At 43.0% G+C, this 27,832-nt stretch overlaps 3 protein-coding genes across 4 annotated transcripts; 2 read left to right on the top strand and 1 right to left on the bottom strand.

Moving 5' to 3' along the window:
* Positions 1–581: 581 nt before the first annotated feature.
* On the bottom strand, positions 582–5,612 carry LOC131261158 (probable protein phosphatase 2C T23F11.1). Of its 2 annotated transcripts, XM_058263094.1 has the most exons (3): positions 5,418–5,612; positions 4,284–4,671; positions 582–3,293 (listed from the first exon to the last, which is right to left on the bottom strand). In XM_058263094.1, the coding sequence occupies exon 3, from the start codon at positions 3,235–3,237 to the stop codon at positions 1,879–1,881; it is 1,359 nt and encodes a 452-aa protein (XP_058119077.1). In that variant the 5' UTR covers positions 3,238–3,293; positions 4,284–4,671; positions 5,418–5,612; the 3' UTR covers positions 582–1,878. The 2 variants fall into 2 exon arrangements, with proteins under 2 accessions (XP_058119077.1, XP_058119076.1); XM_058263093.1 differs by lacking the exon at positions 4,284–4,671.
* Positions 5,613–6,405: 793 nt separating this feature from the next.
* Positions 6,406–8,597, top strand: LOC131260943 (probable splicing factor, arginine/serine-rich 7). The gene is made up of 2 exons (XM_058262806.1): positions 6,406–6,490; positions 6,584–8,597. Exon 2 carries the CDS (start codon positions 6,636–6,638, stop codon positions 8,310–8,312), a length of 1,677 nt encoding a protein of 558 aa, XP_058118789.1. The 5' UTR covers positions 6,406–6,490; positions 6,584–6,635; the 3' UTR covers positions 8,313–8,597.
* Positions 8,598–13,344: 4,747 nt separating this feature from the next.
* On the top strand, positions 13,345–24,614 carry LOC131260944 (zinc finger TRAF-type-containing protein 1 homolog). The gene is made up of 6 exons (XM_058262807.1): positions 13,345–14,151; positions 21,820–21,878; positions 22,001–22,392; positions 22,556–22,716; positions 22,795–22,997; positions 23,069–24,614. Exons 1-6 carry the CDS (start codon positions 13,345–13,347, stop codon positions 23,094–23,096), a joined length of 1,650 nt encoding a protein of 549 aa, XP_058118790.1. The 3' UTR covers positions 23,097–24,614.
* Positions 24,615–27,832: the final 3,218 nt, after the last annotated feature.

The raw sequence follows: 27,832 nt of genomic DNA, 5'->3' as shown, positions 1-27,832 counted from the left end.
ACGTTAAAGAATGAAACGTGTAGTGATGAAGAATTACATGCTGAAACGAATACGACCATCATTGAATAACTTTTTTCATTTTAGACAAGTTGTAACGCAAATTTATCTTAGCTTATCTAGAATTTTGTTTCAATATTTCCCATTTTTATTGTTCTTTTTTTTCATATTTCTTGATAGTAGAATAGCACTATATTTCCCTAGTTTTGATTCAATTATGACAAAATCATAGTTTTACCGCCAACAATGAGGGTATGTTATTAGTAGCGCAAAATTTAAAAATTACCCCTGGTTTACGTTTTGAACCAAACTGGCATTTCCTTTTTGGAACAAATTAAAAAAGGAATTAATAGAACTGCTATACTGCCAAGTATATTTTGAACGTATCACTCTTTGTTTTAAAAATAGAGTTTACGAGGAGTTCACTAGACCACACATTAAACCATCACAGAACATGTGTACCCGATACAATTATGACAAAAACTTGTTCCGATCAACTAGCACGTGCTACGTCTCGAAATGAGTCATTCTACAGCAGACTAAATGAAATGTACTTTCGGAAAAGCAATAAAAACTGAGACAACTTCAAAGAACGTAGCTCTTAACGCCCGCGAATTTATTTTCGGCTGATCTATACTTCGAAAGTAGAAAATATATATTTATATATATATATATATATAGGTATATGCTTTTTGTATCTGTATGTAGGATAGTTTACAGCGAAGGATATTTCTTTCTATCAACATCAGTTCTAGTATTATCAGACGCCTCGCGCGCGTTTCTCCGGTAGACATTAAATCCCTGCCCAAAGCCCGAACGCATTGAACTAACTAACACAGTTGTGTTGGTTTTGCTTTTGCTACCAGTAGTTTTGTTTCTTATGCTTTTTTGCTTAGCGCCTAGTGATGTCTCGTACCCTTTTGGTTTTGTTAAACTCTCATTAGCAGTGTTTTTTTTTATAAAAAGTTTAGCATATGTACAGGAACGGTATCGCTTTAGGGGATCGCACGGCAAGATAAATCGGGGCACGAGAGTGTGTGTTATTGATTAGAAATATTTCCATTCGACACTACCGTTTTTCTCTACCGGTTTTTTTTTTCTAGCTCCCTGTACGCACAGGGCTGTAGAGAGGATGCATGCCTGCAGTAGGAAGGAGGAAAAAATCCATTACCATCCAGAACCGTTTTTTTGTTTGCTACGTATTTTTCACTAAGAAGCGTATCAGAGTTACGATGACGGGAGCGTACACACACACACGCACTCACACGCATGCCGTGTCGCACCCGAGGAGCAGAGTACCATTTAAGGATGTTTTTTTTTTTGCATATTGCATGCATATTATGTAATCTAATATGTAAGCATATTGGTATGCTATTCCTCACCAAGACTGTCGTGTAGATCGTCAGATCCTCGACGTTATCAGCTTGGGCTTACATGAGTTATCTTTTAATTATTTGGTATTCGCTAGCGTTATCGAACAAGATACAAGTAAAAAATAAAAAAGTTAACCTTCCCTACCAATATGACTATCCACCGAAAGGTAAAGAAATAGCGTTAAAAAAGGGGGAAATATTTTAATGCTAAAACTGGGAGCACAACAGATGGGACACGACCGTTCGCAACCGGCGTTTAAACGTACGGTGACGGACAGGTGTGTAACAAAAAGGCTAAAAACAATCTCCCCTTCCACAACTCTTATCGGACAACTATGGTACTATACTCATGGCCAATGTCTAGCTCGAGCCACAATTACGATCAGACTACTATTCCACACAACCACACGCATATCTCACATCGCATCGGTCTCCGAACGGCACCGAGTCAATAACAACCAACACAAAATTACCCTAGTCTCGAGCCATCATTGACTGCTCAAGGATTTCACTTCAAATCCACCCCTTCTTCGCTAGTATCGTCCTCACTTTCCACTAGTGCGGATTTCTTTTTGTCTGGTGACTTTTTTACGCTTTTGTCCTGTGCCGAGGGAGAGCTGTCTTCCTGTGCGGGTAGTACGGAGGTTTTCGGTGTAGATTGGGAGGCGTCCTTCTCCGCCACGTCGTGTGTCTGTAGGGAAGGTGTTCGTGCGCCCTCCAACAGCTCATTATCGCTGCCGGAAGATTCGTCCTCTGATCGACCATTTCGAGCGTATCGGTTCTTATCCCCATCATCATCATCATCATCATCATCATCTTCGTTATTCGCACCTGTCTTTTCTGAACCATCCGAACCCGTCGTCACGGTTAGCGGACTGGCGGCTGTTGTCGTCACCGTCGTCTGTTCCCCGTTTGAATGTTTAGCCTGGAATCGCTTTAACAGTTTGGCCTCCCGTTTCGCCACCGCCTCCTTGCACCGTCCAATCAGCTGTTCAAACGGTTGCCCGTGCAGAAAGCATACGATGATGACCGTCATGTTGTCGCCCCCGATACCACCCATCTGGCAGTCCGGTGCCAGGCAGCGCTCCATCAGGTTCTCGCAAATCTGTTGCGGGTACATACCCTGCGCCAGTTTGTCCTGCACAAACTCCAGCACCGACTGGCTCGACAGCACATCCCAGATGCCATCGCACGCAATCACCAGAAAATCCCACCGCTCGTCCACTTCGCGTTCCTCCACGTCCGGGTACGCCGTTACCATCTGCTCCTCGGGCTTTTTCTCCTGGTTGCGCTTCAACCCAAAGTCCCCGAGCGCACGCGAAAGCGCCAGATACCCGTTCACACGATTATACTCTACGTAACCACCGGCGTTATGGATTCGTTTCATCTCCGAAACGTTCGTTGGCTTGTGATCGAACGACAGTACATCCAGGCGCCCGTTTACACAAGCGATCGCACGTGAATCGCCCGCATTGGCACAGTACAGCCGGTTGTCTTTGATCACGACGGCGACGGCCGTCGAGCCGGACATCTGCTCCTTCAACGCTTCATTGTTGAGCATGGCCTCATCGAGATCGAGAAAACCGCGCTGGAGCGCCTGCTTCAGGTCTTCGCCATACTCCGGCCGGCGCGTGATGTACTTGTGCAGGTGCTTGCCGGCATATTCGGCCACCTTCGCCCCACCGTGTCCATCGTACACAGCGAAGAACGCCGTCCCCGGATCGTCCGGCAGCGAGAGTATGTGCGTGTGGGAATCTTCCATGTGCATTCGCCAGCCCTGCATGCAGCTGGAGCCAACTTTGTAGTAATCATTCTGGCAAAATTCCGTCGCTTTTGAGGTTTCCGGCTCCGACAGTGACTGCCCCATTGTGTTCTAAGAGCTACAGCCTTGCAAATCCTTCAACTTTGCGGCGTACTGATGGACTGCAAGAAAGAAGGAAGAAAGGAATCAATCATTTGAACCATAATTTTTTGGGCTACAGTTTTATTTAATTCAGTTAGAAGCCCTGTACCACAATTTTTTGTGTTTCCAATGTCTCTCTTATTGCATAACCATTTTCACAAACTAAAAACAAGTTTTTGCAACCAAACTTTAATTTCAAACTTATTAAAATTATATATTAAAAAAAAACAAACTGTTCTCTTACATAAGAACCAAACTTGTGGAAATTTAACAATGCGAAAATTAGATTATTCGCTGAAAAAAATATTCGAAAGAATAAAATTATTATAGTTTAAACACAAACTTAGTTAACGGTAATAGTGGTTCAAAGTATTAGGAATATACTCATATTCAAAGTATGTTTATTCGTATTTTTGTAGGTTCTTGAAATGTTATGCAATATCATAAATATTTCATTCAATATAACCCTAAACAGTTTTATGAGCTAAAATATACCTATTTGGTCTAGTTCTCATTAGCAGATATATTTTAGCTCAATAACCCAAATAGGTATATTTTAGCTCAATAACAAAAACAGTTTTATGAGCTAAAATATACCTATTTGGTCTAGTTCTCATTAGCAGATAACTGCATACAACGGACACGATTAACCCATGCCAAAGCCGTGCCAAGATCATGCAATGCATTGATAGACAATCGCACTGATAGCAAATTCCGACCTGGCGCCACTTTACTAATTACGACCGCCAATTGGCACATTTTACCAAGGCAAACAAACTCTGTTACATCGAGCACAAATCAATTCAGGAGCTTACACGGTTTAGTTAAATGTAAGAGAGGAAAAGCGCTACGATTACTAAACAACATAAAACCCCAAACAATATCGACGGGGAACAAGGCCGTAACGAGCGTCCGATCATTAGCGATCGGACTACGCTTACTTTGACCGCAAATATTTACAGAGAGTGCAACTGAGTTTAGTATTCGCAAAGTGCACTAAAAATACTCACCACACTGCTCTGCAACACTATCGATAAGCAAAAAAGCCGAACGTGCCGAAAACGAACGGACGCGAGACCGTTCCTTCGAACGTAAATGTCTACCAGGATCCGGTTCGAATAATCCGTAGCTTGATCTTCGCCACGGCGCAGTGCGGGGTCTACTGCAGCTCAACTGTCACCGGTGAGAGGATCATTCTATTTTGCATCGAAAATTGACGAATGATTTTTCTCTCGATTTTGTAGTTCGAACCACGTGATCTGCGTTCTACTGTTGGGCGCAAGTGAAGTTGATAATGTGGACGATTGTGATTGCCTCTGGTGATGCAAATGCTTGCGACTAGTTCACCGGAATGGGGGATGAATGCACGCCACCCGTAATATCCTTTACGATGCGGTCCTATGTTGGAGGGGAGCAGAATTGTTGTAAAAAAACAAACATATTACTATTGGCAGTCAGCATCCACTGTGGACCGGCTGAACCGGTCCAACTCCAATAAAAAACGATAATCAACCGTCCTTCCGCTGGCGTCGACATCTGTTGTTTCTTTGCTTTGGGGATCACTCTTCCCTATTAAGCTGCAGTATACCCTCAGATGGAAGCGATGATGATTATACTATTATCGTCAATTTTCAATTCGATTTTGTACGCTCGTTCCATCCCTACAATATGCAACCGTTGAACTGTGGGCATCCGCTTGCCGAACTGATAAGATGCGAGCCCACAAGGCACAACTCGGTTGATAATCATTTCGTTGTTCGAGCGGTATGCCTCTTCGAGCCTAGCCAGGGTGCGCTGAGAAACACAAAGACACCGTCATCGCGATGTCCGAATCCGTAAACATCCAAATAAGGTTGATTCGGCAACAAACCTTCACGAGTGCGACGGCATTAAAATAAACACAGGTGATAAAAGCGCACTTTTCCGTACATTCGCTTATCAGTTGCGGTGAAAACGATACCGATGAATCAGTCACTATAGCTAAGGAGGGTCCCTGCAGAGAACCCACGAAGAAGGAAAAAAAACATCAGCCGACCTGCATCGCTGTGACTTAAAGCACTTGGATAACACCGCTAATCTTATAAGAAACCTAACTGTTTTTCTTACATATTCCTTCGTAAAAACTTGGAACCATTCCAACCTACCTTCGCACCGCAACGGCGACGGAAGTGAGCTAATGTGGGGTCTTTCTGGATCGAAACTTGTTGTTCTTTGAGACGGTCAATACTGCAGACGAGTGTGGACACCACCGAATCGAAGGAATCGTTGATAACACCGAAGAAAACACACAGAAACGGAGATGCGGTTAGCGAATAAAAATTATTGTTCTTTTGCACGGCTCTTCTTTGCAAGGAAGTAAATAATAAGGTAGGCTCAATAAAACTTACTCGACATTTGAGGAAAAAACCCAAGATCAATAGAGCTACGAAAAGCTCATCCTGCGCATGGTCGAGCAAAAACAAATTCTCTCGAATGGGAAACAAGTGCAAAATGTGGTGTACATTTTATTAAGTTTAACATAACCCGATTATTTCTCGCTTAAAATTAGTTGTGGCTAGAAGTGATAGGCTTGGATGGTACAACAACGAGGTTCATCCTCATACTACTCTCCCCGATATCACTACCCGGTTGACAGAAATTTAAATTGTTGCTGGTACTATGTAGTTCCAGCAAGAATCCCAGCAATCTGCCATGGAAAAACTTGCTGTAACTACATGACAGCTGCAAAAAATTTGAATTTTTGTCAGTGATGATTCCGCTGCAGTTTGACGATAGTCTCATTATAACATACATATTTCTTTGGACTGTTTTCAGAGTGGTAATGTAATCACTATTACACTTATCAAAGCATTTCCTTGGCCATGTGTTCAAAATTAGCTGTATATTTTTGAGCTTTTCTTTTTGTCTTGATATAACGATGAAAAATATATTTCTTGCGCTATTCTTTATATTTCATGTCGATACGGTGGTTCAACCGATGGCTATTTCCAAATAAAACTACAAAAACTACCCGAGCAGCCGGTCGCTGATGTGACGGATAATCATTTTTTTATTTACCAAGGTCTATACTGCTAAGCTACATTCAGAAGTTTACCTGCTAATTGATAACTTTGATTTTAACAGCGGCGTCAAGACTGACATTTTCTTTTTTCGCACGCTTTGCCGTACCCGCTGAAAATTCCCAGAAAATTGTGATTTTCGCCAAATAAACTTAACTGTAAGTATGTTACAATAGTGGAAAAAGTTGCTCATCTTTCATTTGCATCTGGTGAGTGTGGAGTTGTGCATTAAGGACTGTTATCGTTTGCAGGAAACCGTTTGCAAAAAGCGCGTCCCTCCGGGACGGTGTGTGGTGTACCACAATGGCCGGCGGTTCGGGCTCCAAGGTGGTGCAAATCACCAATATAGCCCCGCAAGCCACCAAGGACCAGATGCAGACGCTTTTCGGCACGGTCGGTAAGATTGACGAGATCCGGCTGTATCCGACCATCCGCGATGTGTCATGTCCGGTCGTGTCCCGCATTTGCTATGTGAAGTACTTCGAAAGCAGCTGCGTTGCGGTCGCCCAACACCTTACCAATACGGTATTCATCGACCGAGCTCTGATCGTCATACCCGTGCAAGGTGGTATGATTCCGGACGAGTATAAGGCGCTTGAAATGGCGGCCAACGGTACGCTGGTGCCCGGTCTGCACAGCATCAACGCTCCTTCGAAGCTTCCGCCGGAGGTGGTAAATCGGATCGACGGCATGATACCGAATCAGGTGGTCAAGACGATCGACCCGAAGCTGGAGGAGCACGGCCTACCTGAGTATCCACCGTTGCCGGTAAACTTTGACGCTAAGAAGATCGAGGAAACGCGCCGCACCGTTTTGGTGTTGGACATTCGCTCCGATTGGCGTTTGGAGGAGCTGATGGAACACTTCAAGCCGGCCGGTGAAATTAAGTACGCCCGCTACGCCGAGAACGAACGCAGCCGGTTTGCTTTGCTGGAGTTTTGCGACCAGCGGAACATCGTGAATGCATTAAAAATGCACGGTACCGAGTTTCGGGGCTACCGCTTGAACGTGCACCATTCAACGCAACCGATCGTCAAGCCGGAAGCGAAGAGCAACGAAGCGGCCCAGAAGGAAATCGAAGAAGCGATGTCGATCGTAAAGGAAGCGCAAAGCATGATATCGGCTGCAATCGAACCCGTGATGAGCATATTTTCGAAGGATAAAGCCGGAAGCCGACGCCGGTCCCGCTCCCGGTCTCGTTCGAAGGAGCGTCGTTCATCGCGATCCCGTTCTCGGAAGCGCTCTAAGTCACGCAGCAAACGGTCGCGATCCCGCAAGCGTTCTCGAAGCCGATCGAAACGTTCCCGCTCCCGGCGTTCACCATCACGCAGCAAACGTTCGAGGTCGAAATCGAAACGTTCACCGTCTCGCAGCAAACGGTCCCGTTCACGATCCAAACGTTCTCGTTCGCGCGACCGACGTAAACGTTCGCGCTCGCGCCGCCGCAGCCGCACGCGTTCCCGCGAACGATCGTCCCGTGCTAGACGCTCTCGATCACGTTCCAAGAAACGCTCCCGTTCTCGGGAGCGCCGTGAGCGCAGCCGGGACCGCAAGAAGTCGCACCGCAACAAAGAGGAACGTCGCCGACGCTCGCGGTCGCGGTCACGCAGTCGCAAACGGTCCACCTCTCGTAGTCGCGCGAGTCGCACGAAGGATGCCACCGCCAAGTCATCCTCCAAGCGCCGTAGCCGCACACCATCGGACAAACGGTTGAAGAAAATTTTGGAGGAAACCGTCAATCGTGATTACGACGCCGAGGAACGCATGGCCGGAGCGAATGTAGAGGACGACGCGGGCAGCCCTAGCAAGCAGTCGGCATCACCACCGGCGGCCACCACCGGAAACGGAGGCTCAACATCATCTTCCTCCTCCTCGGGACCGGCAGCGGCAGCAACAGCTGGGTCGACAACCACCCGCGAGAAAACCGCCAGCCCGACGACGGAAAAGTCTGACAACATGGACATTTCGAACTCTCCGTAAACTCCTTCGAATCGAAAAGCTTTCGATTAAGCTCTTGATGTTGGTGGTATGCATTATGCACCCCTGAAATTTGCTATTACTTTCTTTTTCCAAAAGATTCGCAATAATCGGTGGAATGAGGCGTGGAATTCTTTCGCTTCTTTACCGCTCCAGTACGTCTTATTTACTGTCTGTCTGCGTCCAAGATTAGATTTATGTATTAATCTAACTCCCCAATATGCGCTAGCCAGCGGGCGAGCATAATTCAATAATTTTTCTAATAAATCTCTTGCGACCTCAAACCAGGGTTTGTGTGTGCAGTTGTTTCTTGATGACATTGAATATTTGTCGCAAACTTAATTAACTTTTAGATTGTTAAAGAACCTGCATGATAGAGATTATTTTATAACAACATAACGAAATTAGTTGAATTATACCTTTCTTTTCCAGCAGTTTGATTTAAAAATGTTGTTCAAATTGGTTGAAAAACAAAAGATGGTAGCTTATATTTTATAGATTGCAGAAACTGACAAATCTGTCGTTTTCCATACACACGAGAAGTTACTCGGACATTTATTACAAATATCACATACTAATTATTTGGCTTACTCGTGTATATTTTCGCATTCATCAGTAGAATTATAACGGTAGGAAATGTAAGGTTTTAAAGAACTTCAACATCTCATTCCAATTCTTAGCATATGGACATATTGTTCTAATTCTTTTGAAGCATAAATTTTTCAATTTTATTATTTTTAATATCTGCCATGAGAAACTGGTGATTCTTCTACAATATTATAAAAAATTAAAAAAAATCTCTTTTCACTTGCGCCGACATCGGGATGCATACATGTGCGTTTTGGATGCACCGCGCATATTCACGGTCCACGTGTTCGTATGTTTACATTACGGCCGCGTGCGCTGTTGCCAGATTTGCTCTATTTTGATTGTCTCGTGGATCTGTGGTTCTGGATCTGTTTTATGCACCGATACCAGCGAGATCTATGTCTCCCTTTGCCTAGCATAGGCAACAGTGTTTCATGTTTACTATTGCCTAGCATCCGGGCACGGGAGGATACCACATTTAAAAATAGAAGAAAGTAAATGCACGAGCTTGAGATTGTTTTAAAACAAGTTTTTTTAAATTCTATTTTTCATTTCATCTTAATAATCTATCTGATTTATCAAGGGAGTTCCACACAGATTTTTATGATTTAATATTTTTTGCTAGTTTCACCTGCAGACAGGCTGCAAGGAAATGTTTTCCAAGTTCTTACATTCCCAAAGCATGGTAAAGGTGCCTGTCCCAAATTTCTCTCCTTTTTGTTGTTATCACCGATTAGCTCAAACATTCACCCATACCAGCGCATATATTCATCCATATCGCGCTGGTTTCCGATGTCACTTTCTCCCAACAATAAGCTATTTCTATTTGATTTGGCTCTCTTTCCATGATTCTCTGTCGAACCCTAGCCCAGCTCATCCCCATTTGTGATATCTTTTTACCTTGTCCAGTAAAAGGTATAAAATCTAAAGAGGCAAAATGCTTACAAAATCCAATATTACGCACCAAGGTAAAAGGATTTGAGAGAAGCCATATTAGTGGCGATTGTGCTAGGCTTTCGACTCCGTAAATATGATGACGTCGCATTGCAACGGTAGGGCGAGCTGAAATTGCCAAACCCAATATGGTATTCGATACAAACAAAGAAGAGACAATTTGTAAACTGGTTTCATTGCATCCATTAAGAGCATATGTATGTATGCATGTGTGTATGAGCGCTTGTGTTGGGGGGTTACACACAGCCCTGTGTGTTACCAACGCATACTGTGTCAACTGCGCTGCACCGTGGTGCAGCATGCAGTTATAATCATAATATGATATTGAATCATCAGCTGGCAGACGATGACGTGGCATCTACGCAATCTGTATTATCGTCGTCTCTTGAAGCCTAGCATTGTTTACTGATCGCAGAAGGCCACTTCTTTTGTTCACATGGATTTTAGTCACAATTATGTGCGTTGCTGAAAAGTGGTGGACAGTCAAAACGAAAAAGTATGTCGAACAAAGACGAAAAACAAAACCATCATCAAGAATGGAAAACAGTAAAGATGCGATGACGTCGTCCCGTTCGAACGGAAGGCAGAGTCAAAAAATAAAACGCAATACACCCGTTACCCGTCGCCACCCTCCCGCTGACAAGATGGCATTCCTGCAGCGACCAGCTTTGTTTTCGTTTCGTCTCTTTTCGCTGAACGACGGTCGGAGCGAGACGGCACGAAAACAAAGAGAAAACGGCTGATGTGCCGTGCGAGAGTGTGGGAGAGACGGCGATGGAACGATTTTTAACGATCGAACGATTCGAAACCCCCTTTTTCTAAGGGTGCAGTAGCTAAAATAGTAGTAGCTGCTCTGTGTGGTGAATGTTTCTTTTTTTTGCTTGCAAATTTTGCAGCAAATGTAATACACACGCGCACACACCACCCTGCGCTCACGGACATTTCGACGCACATATGGTGCCCTGGAATCGTTGGCCTCAAAGCAAAAACGGAAAAAGAAACACACGCAACGGATCCGATAAACCATTATTTGGGCGTTTTTGTCTTCAAAATGATTCCCGCACGTCCCTGAACGGTGATATGAAAACGCAACGAAATCTGCAAAACCAGTCGTTGAAGGCTATCTTGTTTGTTTTGAACATTTGTTTCCGTTTCCGTCAAATACTCGCTGTGTCGGGATAGAGCAGAGAGACAGAGAGAAACGGGCAGTAAATGGTTTTCGGTAATGGGGTCACAATAGGAGAATAAAGCTAAAAACATCTAAAACCAAGCAGAGCTTCGTCTAGACTCTAGAGATAAGAAAAGATATCAAAGATTTCTTCTAAGACTTTCATATGCCTCTTTAACCACGTCAACCATGTTGGGCCATGCATTACGAAAGGGTAAAATGGTTGAAAATTCTTTTTCTCAAATTACGATTCGAATCACGTCGAGTGACACATCGCCTCCACCAGACGCAACGCCTACTTGTACATACACACGCACACACCTACAACCTGCCCCAAAGCAAAGGGCTCAGTAAAGGACAATTAGAGACTTGGGCGCTCGTGTGTGAGTCCACGTGCGGGTGTGTTGGTGAATATGCATACATTTGCACGGATCTTGTACTTTAATCGTGTTCCAGTTGATTGAGTCCTGAACAGAAATGGACTGTAAATTTCCCCTGTAAAACACCAGTTTGTTGAAAATGCCATGAAATGAAGAATTGTTCTGAAAATGTTGCAGATCCGACGAGCAGTTTCATCCAGCAGAAGAGCCATTTCCAGAGCTTGGAGTTTTCCGCAATGACAGCTGATTCGAGGAAGAATCATCCATCATACGTTGTTCAGGGTCATTGAAACTTGTTAGCTGCCCTTCTACTTTCTAGTCAAAGATGAAGCCGTATCAAATCCCCGAAATCACAAATGTCCTCTTATATTACGTAATATTGTTTTGACTCTCAGATATACGGTCGCCTTTTTGTGTTGCGGAAGATAACGTACGTACGATCTGTTATGAATGTGAAAACAAAGAAGAAACGAACCATTGGATATGGGGTACGTGTGTGTGTGTGTGTGTGTGTGTTCTGTGTGATGTTCAAGGCTGGTTGTTTTTTTGAGAAGGAGGATACAATACAGTCGTCGTTGTGCTCATTCTCTCTTGCTCACGAGCCCTTGTTCTTGTTTTGTTTCTCTCTCATTCTCCACATTCGCGTTCTCTATATTGCTCTCCCGCTCTTCCTTTCAGCCTACCTCGAATGGCAAGAGGAAAACAGTCGTGTTTCACCATCTCGTTGTCATTCGTTAAGCTGATCTCGGCAAGTGCAGACGTTAGTGTGTTTCCCTCTGTGCATTTCGCTACCCTCGTCCCCGTTGTTAGCACCACATTCGCAGTCAACATACAGTTCTTAGAGCAGCCTCCCATCGCCGCATCGCCCCTCCTCTTCGTCAGTCCCGTGCCCGCTGGGCAACTCTACTTTCTTTCTCTGTGTGTTTCTCGTTCTTGGTGCAGGCGGTTGAATGTGTGCGTGCGTGCGCTGACATCGTGGTGTGTTATTTTTCCTCGTTTTCTTTGTGTTGTCTGTGCCCCGTCCGCGAATCGTGGCGACTGCTGCAAGTCGTACCCCCACGGGGATGCATCCTCTATGGCGCAGGGCAATGCATTCTCGTGTTCCAAACGACATTTTCCGGACCGATTGAGGGTGACATAATGGGTCAACCCGCAGATTGATGCTTGCTCATTGACAAGTTTCATTGTTGTCTATTTAAAATAAATCAGTTTCCACTTATAATATTCTTAAACCAATCTATTAAAAAGTTAAATTTCTCACTCTTCTGCATTATACTTACGTTGGCTATCATTCTGCAAGCGATGGAATGGAAAATCCGCATATCAGACCTCCTCGTGCTTTGCGAGCTGTACGGTATTTGTAGTGCCGAATTAGTGCCAGCACACCGTATAGGGATGGAATTTTGTCGCGCGTGCGTACGCCCTTTTGGTAAAAATTAATTTTCCTCTCTCCTCCTGCTTCTTTGACTTAATGCCGTTTTTGGTCATGCAATAAGGAAGTCTTAGTTTTTGTATAAATGCGTACGTGGAGCGTTGGCTTGACGGACCTTCTCTTTCTTTGGGATTTAGAGTAGAAAAAGAGTTTTTAATGTTTCCGAACATACCAAGGCTTGCCTGAAGCCGTATTGAGTGCTTTTCCTCTGGGTCGTTTGCATAAAGCTTTGCATTAGTTGACAGGAAGTTCTCAACGTCTTTCTTTTTGGTTGTTTCAGACTTTTCGCTTCAAGTGTCGCTTAAAACGTTAACCACGTAGTAAAGTGAAATCAATCGTAGTTGGTGTGAAAATAAAGAACATTTTGCAAGAGTGCGGTTTGCGTGATCGTAGTAGGCTTCGTGTACGCGTTTCGGGAAGAATAGAGGACAGCGTTTAGACGCCAGCTCGAATCAGTGTAGTTTTGCGATCCGTTATTTTTAATTTTTGCTGTACGATAACCATCTATACGCCATGGCAGATAGTCTGGTCGAAACGCCCGCGGCCAGTTCCGGGCATTTGATAAACCTGAACGTGATGAACACGCTCGCTGGCGGATCATCGGTCGATCCGGGCAGCTCATCCTCTTCGTCGTCATCCTCGTCCTCGTCCTCGTCGTCGGTTGCTTCCTCTTCCGGCACGGGGGCGTCGGCCAGTTCGACCAATACGACGCACGATGGGCCTAGCGGATCGGTTCTGATTACGGTCAGTGCCTCCACAAGTTCGCAACCCGCGCGCCAGTCGAGCCTCGCCTCCGATCTGCTGCTTAATCAGATGCTAAACATCGCTCAGCATCGAGCCGCCATAACGAACAATAATAACAACTCGGCACAACAACCGTCATCTTCGTCGGCGTCGCCAGCGCCCTCGTCGTCCTCGTCGTCCTCGACCGTGTCCTCATCGGGGGCCGGTGGTCCGGTCGTGAGCTCGCAGCTGTCCACCCCCGCCGTCGTCCCACCCACTGCGTCCTCCTCGTCCTCTTCCTCGTCGTCGTCCGGGGCCTCGTCGGGCTCGGGCGCGGCCACCAGTTCTGTGCAGCAGCAACCGCTCGAGCTGCTGCACCGCGAAACGCCGAAGGTGGCCCCGGGCAATCGGTCGCTGGGAGCAGGCCATGGACGGCCCGGGGACGAACGGCCAGGAACGGACGACTGCGACGAACCGGAAGCGAAGCGCAAGAAGATCGAAAGCCCCAACGCCAAGGTGGAAAAGTTGGAACTTCGGCTCGGCGGTATACTGTGCTGTGCCGTCTGCCTGGACCTACCGAGGACCGCCATGTACCAGGTAACTATTTCTTGTCACAAACCTTCCTGACAGACACACACACACACCAAAATATTTGGTACAACCCCAAAGAGGCAAGGCAAACATTTCCATTTCCCTTCTTTCGGTTGCCCATACCCTTAATGCAAAGTTTACGTCTCCCCGCCTCGCGATATCTTCCGTCCTTCGTGAAGGCAAGCTTCCATTGCACCCTTGTCCCTTTTCCCGTTTTCCTTAGATAAACCGCTTATCAATTGCAACTATGCTCCTGCCAACATATGTAGTCCCTTCCACAGATAATCTGCTCTTTGCGTATCTTTTTCCTTACTCTGTTTGACTTATTTGGTTTTCGTTGTGCCCAAAATATTTCCTCAGTTCTCCTTGCTTACTTGGATCTATGTCTCGGTCGAAATTTGCTTTTGTTTTCTCCTTCTTTGGTTATTCGGTTGCTATAAATTAGTTACTATCTAAATTATTTCTTAATTTTTCTGGGTAAGTTTCAACTACTTTTTGCCCCCTTCAATGCTCTTCTTCCTAGGCTTAGTTTTATTTAAGTTTCTTTTCAGGTACTGAAAACGAAGCATTTCTGGTTTGGCAATAGACCACCGAACTAATTAGAGGGTTTTAAAATGGTCCGTTAGTCGTACCCCACAAGTCCCAGTCGATGTGGATCAGTTGATTCATTGCACATAATAACAACACTAAATCTGGTTCATTTTATTTTTTTTAAACAATTTTCAAACCACATTTGGAAAATTGTTGGAGAATGCACAAACGCCACAAGCTTGGGGTCCAAACCGTGCGACTGTGGAAAGGCACTGCGTCGCAATTCCGTAGACAAACCGTCTCCACCACAACGATCTTTCTTTCTTTCCCTTTTCTTGGTCGTCCCCACTCGAGTGGCTCGAAACCAATGGGGGTATTAGTAGCAGCACCGTCGTTTGAATCACACGTCACATGTCTATTGCACGTGCCGTCACTGAGTGTTGGTGCCATGTGCTGGGGTTGTTGGTAGGGAAGGGCGGTCTGCGGCTAATCATAGCCATTTCAAAACTCCCAAGATTATCCTGGGGAATGCTTTGGGTGCCGTCGATTGCACAAAAAAAAATGTGTCGCATAAATATGTCAAACTTTCCTTTGCAAGGGATTTTTCTTTTTGTCTAATCAAAGTCATTGTGCATAGGGATTCCGCAATCTCTCTGGCAAGTTTCATCATCTGGTTCTTAGCGGGTGTTGCAAGCTTTTTCTTATAGCATAAAACTAAAACTTGCGAGTAGAGTTTCATATTATGTATCAAAAGGTCACCAACTTGTTATTATGCGGAAAGAATTGTTTGGTCACTTTTCTGTTACTAGCGAGGACAAACCTTTTGATGAATAAAGTCGTTACACTACGAATGACCTTTGGGAACAACTGTGTTATATAGATGAGAGCTAGCGTAAGTTAGGACTAGAAAAAAAAACCCAACCCCTTTAGTGTGGGGGCAGTAGACACGTGGATGTCTTGTTTTGTGGTCAATTGCCCTGAACGATTTCTTCTCAACGTTGAAGAAATGCGAACAGGAATACGACTAGGAGTAACGGTGGATCGAACTCTCGAACGTTCGATTCCACTACACCAGTTCTCGTGATGGTCGCGTGTCGAAGACTTTCTAATTGCTGATTGCTTCGAGGCATCGTTCAAACAAATCTCTCGCTTCCGATGGATTCAACCATTTCGATCTGCAAGTTTGATCAACTTGGCTGTGAATTTTTTCTTCTGATCTCTGTTAAAAAATGCGTCGTTAGTGTCGTTGCTGTAATGCTGGGAAATAATAGCATTCAGAATGGAAGTTTTGTGAGATTCCGTGTAAGTCCCAGTGTAATTGTGGTCAAGGTTTGTAGGTATTATTTTTACACCCAAGTTCAAAAATCTGAGCACTCACATTTCTTCCAACTCAAAACAAACTGAGCACAAAAGTATAAAGGGAAGCCTGAGTCGAGCGCATGCGTATACAACCGTTCTCTTATTCGCACTCTAGCTCATTGGTAACATTTCATAGATTTCAGCATAACATCTTGATCCTAGGAGCTCGCTTACTTACCTCCGTAAAGTTCCTTTACATTTCAACGCCACTTCACTTGACTTCTTAGTTTAGCTGTCTCGATTCTTTATTTTTTGGTTGGGTTAAAACAACAACCAGGGAAAAATGTCATTCATTCAGTCTGCGTCGTCGTCAAACCAAAGTTCCGGGGGTGGGGGGGGGGGGGGGGGGTCATTGTTATTTTTATTTTGGTAAATTTCCGCACAAATTCGAGGTCATTTCCCTCTTTCTGAAGCTTCTCATTCAGTAAACTTGCTGTCAATAAGTTTAGATGTTTTAGTTCTTTGAATCGAGGGCAACAGTGTACATAATTGTTCAAACTTAAACATCAATGACGAAAGTAAGTTGATATCGGTTCTATCATGTAAATTGCAATATATAATGTTAATCAATCTACAAAGTATATATAAATTATTCGTATATTTAGACATTTTTTTTTCAATAAATCGAAGATATACTACTCCGTTGAGTGAAAGTACACGATATTAATGTTCAATGTCTATGCATGTGTGAGGGATTTTCAAAAATTTTCAAGTAATTTACTTCGATAAATTGTATCGCCAGCTGATCAAATCCACTGGAACAAAATCGTCGTCTTTTCTGGATTTTCGGTAAAGATTCATAGGGTACACCATCGAAACACTTGTGAGGTTGTGCCAATTGTTTTGTTATCTGTAGCAGTCCGGTACCGGGGATGAACCTTGTGGGGTAGGGCAATCACTACGTCTTGTTAGAAACACTTGCGCCATAGGCGATATACGCTTGACACTGCTGTGTAGGATTTTGATAGACGCAAGTGCTTTTGATGGACCAGCCCAACAAAACCCGTAAAGAAGGCCACAACCACAAGTGAAAGCAAGGGCATCTAGGGGAATGGTGAAGTATAGCGAAAATGGCGAGGAGAAGGGAGCCTAGTTTACTATATGTTTCAGTACAGCTGCGCAGTAGTAAAAGTTAGCCAGCAGCACGATATTCGCGAGCTCTAGCAGGAGTTGTCCTACACTACACCCAAGGGCCGCGTTGGTTGGTTCGTGGTGTGCGTACTGCGGTAATACGGTTTCTTGCCGTGCTGAACAGCTGATTGCGAACCTTCCCTACACCTCGGTATGACGTTCTTGATTGTGACTATTGCACCACGCACCACAAAAAAAAAAAAAAACAAAATGAAAACCCGTTCGTCGACGATTCGCGTCGAGATGTGGATGCTGGTATTCGGGTCGACGGGCTTGGGCTTTGCGCTGGTGTGCGTTGGGTGCGGACGCGTCCGCGGAATAGTGCAAAAAGTACAACGCAATTAAGACGGCCCCAACAACGGGCAGCCGAAGTTGGTGGTTTCCCTTCCACGGAATGAATTTCCCCATCGGCGCAAAAAAGAAATGGCCGGGGAATTGGCAAACGAAAGTCGACGAAAAGGAACGCAAAGCAAGCAAATGGTAACGTGGCGCAACAAGCGCGTGCTCAGCCTGGACAAATTGGTCCAATTGTGGAGGATTGTGGCTGGTTTTTGCATCCGGCTGTACCAATCGCAAATGGGTGGAGCACCAGAGGGACACAAGTCAACACCAGGCATTTCTTTAAGCTACATTCCCGTACGATGCTTAATCGATCAGTCGAGACGACACGTGTTATGGCATGTTCTTCATTTTTACTTTGTAGGGTGAAGAACAACCCGTGCCATACGTAGAATAACGCCATATTAGGAAACATGTGTTCCTGTTGAGCCCGTTTTGTTGTGGGGCTTGGTTTGGTTGGCGAACCTTAACTCATGACAACATAGTATGTTCGAGGGACCGTATTCGCGTCTTTCCGTAAAAGGAAGACATGGGCCGAAATAGTGACGAAGTAAAAATGGCTGAACCGAATGCGTATGTAGGACTACGGGGCTGGGCAAAAAAAAACATAAAGAACGCCGTTAAACTTCACCTCACGAACCCACACGTGCTCTATTATTAGAAACATCCTCACTCCGAATCAGAGTCTGTTCAGCTCCACTAAACTCTATCCCTCCCCATACGATTTGGCTGGCCGTGTACGATGGTGCGCGAGATACGGTAAATTTTTCCACGCAACGTGCCGTTGTTTCGACGGGTTCATGTACTTCCATTTCCGCTAACGATAGCGCGATGGTAGAATATATATCTGGGGACGAGTTTCGGGATCGTATCATAATGGTTCTTGTTGCACACATGGTCGCATCCGTTTTTCGTTAATTGGCCACACAATGGATCTCGATTGACTGCAGCTCTGCACTGTTAATCCGTTTCTCATGGCGTGTGACACTCGTTGTTGTGATACACTGTATATTGTGTGGGATAATATCCTCTATCCCACAAAATTAAATTCGAAGTTCTGTACGGTTAAAATTCAATCCCAGAGATAAAATTTGAATGCATATGTGAGAAACGTCAAGGGACGTATAGATAGGTTTCAATTCGGATTCAGAATTTTAAAATACTTTTACTGTCTTCAATTCAAGTATCCAACAACCGTTGCACTGAAAATCATTACTTCAAAAGGATCAAATCTCTTCCTTCGCTTCGATTTGTTTCCTATAGACCACTATGAATTTAAGTCTCACAATGAAGTACAAGTGAGACGGCGCTCTACCTTTTCCCACAACCTGGGTGGGGCCTTCGCATGCCACTCCGTCATGCTAGGTTTCCATCGACTAACAAAACTAGCATTGAACTTGGTATCTCTCGGTCGATGGAATAGGGTGGGCCTACGCAAGCTTTTTTGTGTGCTGGCCTATGTCGGCCTGTGTTTCGCTTACACCTCCGCGCAAACGCTGTTGAAGGTCGCTGGAATCACCCTACTGAATCGTTGAAATAAATGTAAAAGTAACCGCCTAACACAGTTACTCATATTTTGTCCGCTGATGCAACAGTTGATGAACAGATGAAGCTCGGTCAGGCAGGGTCTCTGATGATGGTTAACAAATCCAGAAGGCAACTTCAAGAGCATTTCTCTCACCATTGACTGACGAACGACGAGGGGTGGCCCGGCAGACTCAAGTGTTCAAATTCGTCTGCCCCAACAATGTATGCTTCCTCCGAATTTTGCATCCCTTCCTAAGATCCACTTGAAACCCGAGACATTGATCGCACGAACCAACGATGCGCTAATTGGAAGATGCGTGAAGTTGTTGAGAAAAGCTGCAGCTCAGATGGGGCTGGATCTTTACTCTTGCGGACATTTTGGTATTAAAGTGGAGCTTGTCAAGGCCGTTTTTTTTAGGCCTACCACAACAACCAGGTTCTGCATTTTGATGATCTGGCGATCGGTCGGTGGGGTTGATCAACAGCTCGCACCTTTGTCCTTGGTACGATCCACCGAATCATTGTGGCAGGTTGTTGTGACGATGTTTGGTTTCCAGATGGGGTCCATCATACGACCACTACTGGAGTAGAAGGTTAGATCTATAATCAGGCGATCCTGCCTTCTCTCTTGTTGTTGCCACACGTTAAACATTCATGGAATGTGATAGTCGAGAGATGTGGGCGGAAAGTGTGCTTGAATATTCTGAATGTCGCATGATCGTGGCTTTGTGTGGAAGAAGAGGGAGTGTGTAAGAGTATGTAAGAGTGATAGAAAATTGTGAGTGAATGGGAATGCGTGCTGTGTAACGAGTGTAAAAACAGTGAGGTGGAATTAATGTAACGTTTCCACGTTTAGATTGAAAAACAGCAGAGTAAATGATTTAAGAAATCAGATTCATTCATAGCTAAATTTATCCATTTCACCTAAACAGTTAGTTGCGTGGTTGAACAACAAGCTTTAGGGTTCATCAGTTTCTTTTATTTTATTTAAAAACATAACTTTCGCATATATATTCTTAAAAACAAATACTTACAAATCTATGTAGTAACAGACATTTACGCGTGGTGTTCTAATCATGTCATGTCAAATACGAAGAAAAAAAAAATTGACAATATGCCGAGACATGCCGAACCGGTCTGTTGATCATACTCATATTACATGGAAAATGTTAAAATAAGACAAAGTGATAGAGTTCTTTCGAGCATAAACTTTAGAGCATAGACCTTCTTTGTAATGCATGATGTAAATGACAGCAACAGCTTCAACGAATGTAGGAATTATACAAGTTCTACTGTAAGAGAATCACGCGAATTACACTCATTGTAAGTGTGGTAAATATGCTGCACCTCCGTAACAATTCGATGTGAAAACGTTCTAGTCGCAAAAGCACTATGAGAGTGAAAAAAGGAAAGAGGATAAAACAAGTTAAAAAAAAACAATAATAATAATCCTATCAAAGTGCAAAAGATCAAAACATCTGTAACACTTCTGTAAAACGGAGTGGAAAATACAAAAAAAAAGTTTTAAAAGAAGGATAAAAATAAATGAAAACAATGAAAGAAGGCTGCAAAACAGCCTCAGAAAAATAGAAGTGTGATTTGTTTTCTTTACAAAAAAAAAAAATTCATCGTTGTGTTCGTCGGTCCACTCGTCGCTGCAGTGTCCTCCCGTCCGAATAGATTGTTTGTGCAATCGATTGTGCAACAAAGCAAAAACGAGACAAAAAACAATCACACTTGAGAAAGCACACAACTTCGCGATGTTATCTCATACTTCTTCCACCTGGCAATAGGTAAAATACATGGTTAGAAAGGTATATACTGCTGCTCCACCGTTAAAACCACACACAAATGTTGTTTCGGGTACAACTGGGGGAGGGGGGCCAAAAACCATCATTGGGATTTAGTACGCATTTTAAAACAAATTTAATCCAGCTATCTTTTTCCTTTTTTCTTTCTTTTCTTTTTCCCCTACAGGTGTTGTATGTTTGATAAGAAGAAGGGTGGTGTGTCTGTATGGGGTGGGAATGTTGTGTGGGGGTTTCTCTGGGTCGGTGGAAACTGGGAAGCTGGGCTAGTAGAGGGGGAGCATTGAGGGACACTAGTCTAGTCCGGAAGATGCACCGCGGGTCTCGCGGGCCCAGGATGAGATAGCAATTACGTTTGTTGTGTATGATAACAGAACGATTAAATATGTGTTAAAAATTTCCGTCTTCTAATGTTGTTGGATATACGTTGCGTTTGCTGGAAAATTTGTCTTTTCTCAACATCGCTCAACACAGAATTTGATAGTATATTAAAAAAAATGTAAATTTTTGGTCTACGTTGAAAACATAAGTTTAGTTATATTGGAACGTGAACTTGCATATCAACGAAAAGTGTAGCAAAAATCATCAAATAATCAACGTTCTACCTACACTTTGCAGGGTTTTCTACTTTTCTCTCTTTCTCTCTTTCTCTTCTCTCTTATTGCAGCGATGTTACGTTTATAGAAGTATTGCCTACAATTGGCTTACGTTTGTTTTTGCTCCATTTATTTTTGTCCACTTAAAAAATAATGCTAGTCCTGTGCGTGAAAGACGAATTTGTTCCGTCACATAATTTTTACAGTTTCAGCAAACCCGTTGCAAACCCGTGTCCCGTCGGACTCCTGCTGTTGATGCATGTAAAAAAAAGCTAATCCATATTTTTCCTTTTTTTATTTTCTTCTCTCTCTTTTTCTTTTTGTTATTTTTTTTTTTTCAATCCATCACGATCTGATCTGATCTTGTGCGCGCACTTCGTCAGTGCTCCATGGGACATCTGATGTGTGCCGGATGTTTCACCCACTTGTTGGCCGATGGCAGGTAGGTGTCCAATCCATGCATATGCTTCTAGCCGTTTGCTTTTAGAGTGTTTCATGTGTGTAGATTATTTTCTTACCGAATGTATGTGTGTGTGTCTGTGGTTATTTTTCGTTTCACAATAGGCTTCGCGATCAGAATGCCACGTGCCCGAACTGCCGCACGGAAATTAGCAAGGCGAACTCGACGCGCAATCTAGCGGTTGAGAAGGCCGTCTCGGAACTTCCGGCCGAGTGCCAGTACTGCGGCAAGGAGTTTCCGAACAAGTCAATCGACTATCATGAGTCGACGGAGTGTGAAGATCGTCCGACCGACTGCAAGTTTGCACGCATTGGCTGCCAATGGCGTGGCCCAATCCACGAGGTGCCGTCCCACGAGACAAACTGCGCCCACCCGAAAAAGTCGGGCGCCGAGGTGATGGTGGCCCTGCAGGACCACGACGCAAAGGCTGCCGAAGATAAGAAGCTGTTCCTCTCGCTGATCGACTTGCTGAGCTATGAGAAGATCATCTTCAATGGTACATGATGCAATTTCTTCTCGGTGCACACACCGTTTGTCACACCAACCTCGATACGACTATTTCATTTATGAAACTTTGACTCGGACCGCTGACATTTTTATTTTCAGATAATGTTTTCCATTTTGTAATTCAATGTTTGTTTGTGTTTATCCCATCGTAGATTTGCAGATGAAACCGTACAGAACGGATGAGTACGTGCACCGCTTGTACTATGAGACGAGCCGCTTCTCTGCCTTCAACCATCAATGGGTAGTGAAAGCAATCATCAACAAGAGTCAACGCTACCCGCACGAGTCGTGTGAGCGAGATATCACCTATCAAGTAAGAGCAACAGAGTTTGAGGATATGGGGGAACCGAATATAAATTGAAATTATTTAATTTTTATTTTTACATTTTAGCTTATACTAAAATCCAAGACATCGAGCCCATTGCCGATGCACTTCTTTGTGCTCCGTGGACCGTTTTCGGACATTAAGGTTAACACGCAAATATACAAGCATGACTTCGCCGACACGGAAACCGAAAGTCCGTTCAATCTGCTACCGTTGCCGGATACGGCCGAATGCAACCGGCTTCTTGCGGCAAAATCAATCAATTTCAGGTAAAAACAAAACAAATTCAGTCACCTTCGTAATGTTGGTACAGTAATGCAACATAATTCTTTCTTTCCAGATTAATTATGTTCTTGGCATCGAAGTAAGAATGAGTGGGCAGCTAGCAGTGCAAACACCATATTTCAGGATCGTCGTGAAGCTTATAAGTTTATTTACTACATATGTAAGCATTTGTGTACTAAGTTTATTTTTACTCTTCTTCGAACTGTGGGTTACTTTTAAATGCGCTGTTCATGTGTGAGTTTCAATATTGAAATGTTTTTATTATTAAAAAACTTAATGGCTGAAATTGAATTCCTTTATACAAACAACTTTAATTTCCATGAGCTTATTGCTTGAGCGTTGGTCACACTTGTTATCGCAAATTGTTGAACGAATTTAATTGTCTCAATAAGATGGACCAAAAAGGAATCCTTTGTACCATGAGTTCTCTCCAGTCACACTTCCCCGTTCATGCATAAAATCGTTCAAAGTTGCACAATTTTTGCAGTTGTATGCCATTAAAGAAAAATGAAATATGAAAAGAACAGACAGCTATATTGAGTGATCAACAGCTAAATAGAGTAAGCACCAATCTCGTTTTGGATGCGATTAAAAAATAATAAGAAGATGATAGTGCGCGGGAAATATTAAATACTACGTTGCCATCTTCACGAATATACAACTAATCACACGCCGATATATAACAGTACATTAATTTACAACAGCAAACGAACAGTAGCAAACCCGGCAGAGAGCCGTAATAATAGAAAATAATATTCATAATACACAATGCACCGGCAGTGTAATGATAATTTTGAGCGATCTTGTTTCACAATCATGTGTTATTGTTGAAAGTAACACATATTCTGAAGTGTTTTTTTTTCTTCAAATATATGCTAGAAATAATACTAAATGGTAACAAAGACATAAGAATAATAGCGAATGTAAGAATATACAAATTCAGATAGTGTGATACATGAACTTGGCAAAGATTGGATTAGTAACACCGATTCCACGCGAATTGGAGGAGTGGAGAGCAAAATTCTATGTTGGGGCAGTTAGTCTTTGAGTTGAAAGCTTGTAAAGACTTACGTAGAGGATTTTGTAGCAGACGTCTAATGGTAAATCTAAGGCGTGGAGCTTGCAATCTATTTTTTTATTTTTCTTCATATGTTGAATTTGAAGCGTTTCTATATATACAAAAGCATACGACATTCTAAACAGGAGTCCAATTTGGCTTTGAGATTTTTTTTATTCTTCGCATAACAAAAGGAAATTCAATTTTGTTTGCTTTTGCTTGAAATTCGGACCTTTCGAACTCTATACGAATACGAAGCAACTACTAAAAGACAATTTGAATAGTTTGGTTGATCAAACCTAGATCATTACGTAAAGGTAAAGTTCAGAAATTGCGAGTGTGTATTTTTCACTTTTCGTCTTTTAAATATAAAACAATAGGTGATAAGATGTGCCCAAGAGCTTTTTATACCCACACACATATTTTAATTTTTCGTCAATTTACCCGACATTTCTCTGTAACATAGTTATTCAATATGATCTTATCGCTGTCATACATCTAATTACTAGTGATTAAGAATGAATATATTTTGTTTCTTTTGATGTTAGAATATGCGTGTTTCTAGTTATTTTCCTTTTACTTTTGATGAAAGAATATATCTGTTAATTAAGATGGTAGATATCTGCTATTTTTTAAATAGCTTCCGATGCGTCGTCTAACGGGAAATGAACATCATGTATTCGTTGTCCAATTTAAACATTACCTAATACAAATAGCATGAACTTGATAATGTGTAAATTTATCATTAATCTCCAAGAAATTTTACTCACGTCGTATTCTTCTCTAGGTTGTCTATAAAGAAAGCAAGAATGTGCAAGCATTTCTATTGTGGCGGGATATATTTTATACATTTCGACGATGGAACACGAAGTTCGTTTGAATGTAAAGCACAATAAGTCAACGGACGAAGAGCGTTTTGTTGCTATTTCGTATTGGAGATTTTTCGTACTTAAAAACAGTAATGAGACTAATCACCAAATTGTCTTGAGCACTGTTGTTCACTGATAATTTTAATATTATTCAAAATGTGCAAGGTTTACCGTTGTTTGCTAAAAATAAAGTTATTGTTATTGAAAATTCAACCTGGTTTCCAAATGTAGTAAAACTCATGCGCAAACATCTGACCCAGCAGCTAATCTTGTGAAAATTTTGGGAATCACATTTCGAAATCGGTGCAGGGAGGGACTGTAAATCAGGGCATTCAATTTTTATAAACAACGTGTCTGTTCGTTATTCCCATATTATTAGTTTTCATTGAAATGGAAAAGTACGGACAAAGTTTGTTGAAATGGAAAAAAATACCGGATTAAAGGTTTGCCTTCCAAAAATCATTTATATACGGGATAATTTGCACAAATCGGTTTTACAGCGGAAAAATTACCAGCACTCAATCTTTTGAATATTGGCGCTAATCACATTTGGAAATCGGTTCAGCAACCGATCAGGGTTTTTTAATTTTGATTACTCACGTGTCTGTTCCTCATTCCCATATTATTAGTTTTCTGCGGAACGGTGAATTGAAATGCAAATGAAATGAAAATTTCCATTCTGAATCGAAATTCTATAATGACGGGATTACAGGTTTGTCTTGAAAAAAACATTTATATACGGTGTATATTGCAAAAATCAGCCTTACTCGGGGTCCACACTACAGCGCGACGTCCCGTTTCAAAAGTAGCCCAGTTTCGGCAGAACAATCGCGCAAGCCAAGCGCGACAGAGTTAGGGGAGTATGTGGAAATATGTATCACATTGGGGCGCAAACTCGGCTAAAATTTTTTGTTGAATTTTGAGGTAGTAATGCATGGTATTTGTTTAGCTACGTATTGTATGCACCCTGAGTGAGTTTGGCGCTTCTACATTTGAAATTCACTGAGAAAACCACCTAAAACAGCCATCGACGATATTTTGCCCCACCGTAGGAGGTATATATTTCTCCGTCATCTCCTACTTGTCGAGTGCAGTTTGTTTACGTTTCGCCACCCGAAAAAAATCCGATGTTTCGTGAAGAATATTGCTCGTTTTGTACGCGTTTGTGATTCGGTTTGTTTACGTTTTATCCAGCTGTCGGTTTGTTTACGTTTCGGATTGACATTTGACAAGAGCTAGCGCGACGCCGCGTTTTTCGCTGTTTCTACACTAGCGCGATTTGTGCGACTTTTTTTTGTATGGAGTTCGGCCGCCTGTCAGGTGACGTCGCGTTTCGTGACGGGACGTCGCGCTGTAGTGTGGACCCCGAGTTACACGCTTTCCAGACTGCACCGTCGCGTAACGCGACGTCGCCTGACAGGCGCTGAACTCCATGCAAAAAAAATCTAGCGCGATTCGCGCGACATCGCGCAAGGTTTTTTTTTATGGAGTTCATCTCCTGTCAGGCGACGTCGCGCTGTAGTGTGGACCCCGAGTTACAGCTGAAAAGTTAATTAATTGATTGGTTGTTTCAGCCATTTGAGGGTATTATGATTGGGAGCGCGGAAACGATAAACTTCTCGACGCTGGCCCATACAAAAGGTAAACAACACTTTGAAAAAAGCGAAAAAATGGCTGGGCGTCTCGACGATCCAAAACGACGCCACCTGCGTGTCGAGACGATGCGCGGATACGAAACGACGCGCGTCGTTATCGTCGAGCAGTTTCAAGCACCTCCTGGTCGATGGATCTCTATAGACCGTATGTGTCCGAAGCATATGTGGGTTCTATGGATCTTGGTATTTACCAAGAACATGATAATTCAGGATGCACTTTTCATATCAACGTTGTGTTTAGACAAGTCACTTTGATTTATTTAGCCATTTAGCCATAGTATAAAACACACCAATAACTCGATCGTTTTGAAAATTGATTAAAAATCAAAGTGCTCGAAACTTGTTAAAAACTATATATTTATATACCTTGAAATGCTTGTATAAATACCCAGGTTGCTATTCGAGCAAATATGCGGAAACTTTCGAGCAATAACGCGGAAATGGATCATAATACCCTCAATTATTTCAAATTCTGACCAAGGTGTTTGAAGCTTGTTCAGCAAACCTTGGTCTTCAGGCAACACTGCTGCCAATATTTTTGGTTGTCTTCCGTAGTAGTGGTGGTAAAATCAGGCTTAAACTCGAATCTTTAAATCAGAGTCCCAATGCATCTGATACAGCGTTTTACGATAGAACTCATAGCTTTTGCCATTGATCTCAACATTTTCGGTTTCGATGTCAACTCTTTAGCGGACTTACTCACACACACAGCCATATTCTCAACACCTTGTGTGTGGATGTCAACTCATGCCGCTTCATTCTGATAAACGTCAAACTCGTGTGCGTTTGTTTTGGTTTGTAAACAACCTCGGTGAAACAGTTCAATGCGGAGCTGCAACAGTATCGATAGAAGGAAGAAGTAGTTTGTATGAATTTTACATTTTATAAACATGTACACAAATGTAGATTTATGTTTAGGGTGGCCGCATTGAACTGTTTCACCGAGGTTGTTTACAAACCAAAACAAACGCACACGAGTTTGACGTTTATCAGAATGAAGCGGCATGAGTTGACATCCACACACAAGGTGTTGAGAATATGGCTGTGTGTGTGAGTAAGTCCGCTAAAGAGTTGACATCGAAACCGAAAATGTTGAGATCAATGGCAAAAGCTATGAGTTCTATCGTAAAACGCTGTAAAACAGAACAAATATAAACACGGTTGTTTTCTGATCATACATTTGGACGCCGAATATCCACGGTGGACTGAGATACTGATAAAATGCATTTGGACCGCAT

The sequence above is a fragment of the Anopheles coustani genome, chromosome 3 (assembly GCF_943734705.1).
Source record: "Anopheles coustani chromosome 3, idAnoCousDA_361_x.2, whole genome shotgun sequence".
NCBI lineage: Eukaryota > Metazoa > Arthropoda > Insecta > Diptera > Culicidae > Anopheles > Anopheles coustani.
The sequence above is the reverse complement of the archived record's forward strand: the minus strand, read 5'-3'. Positions and strand labels throughout refer to the sequence as shown.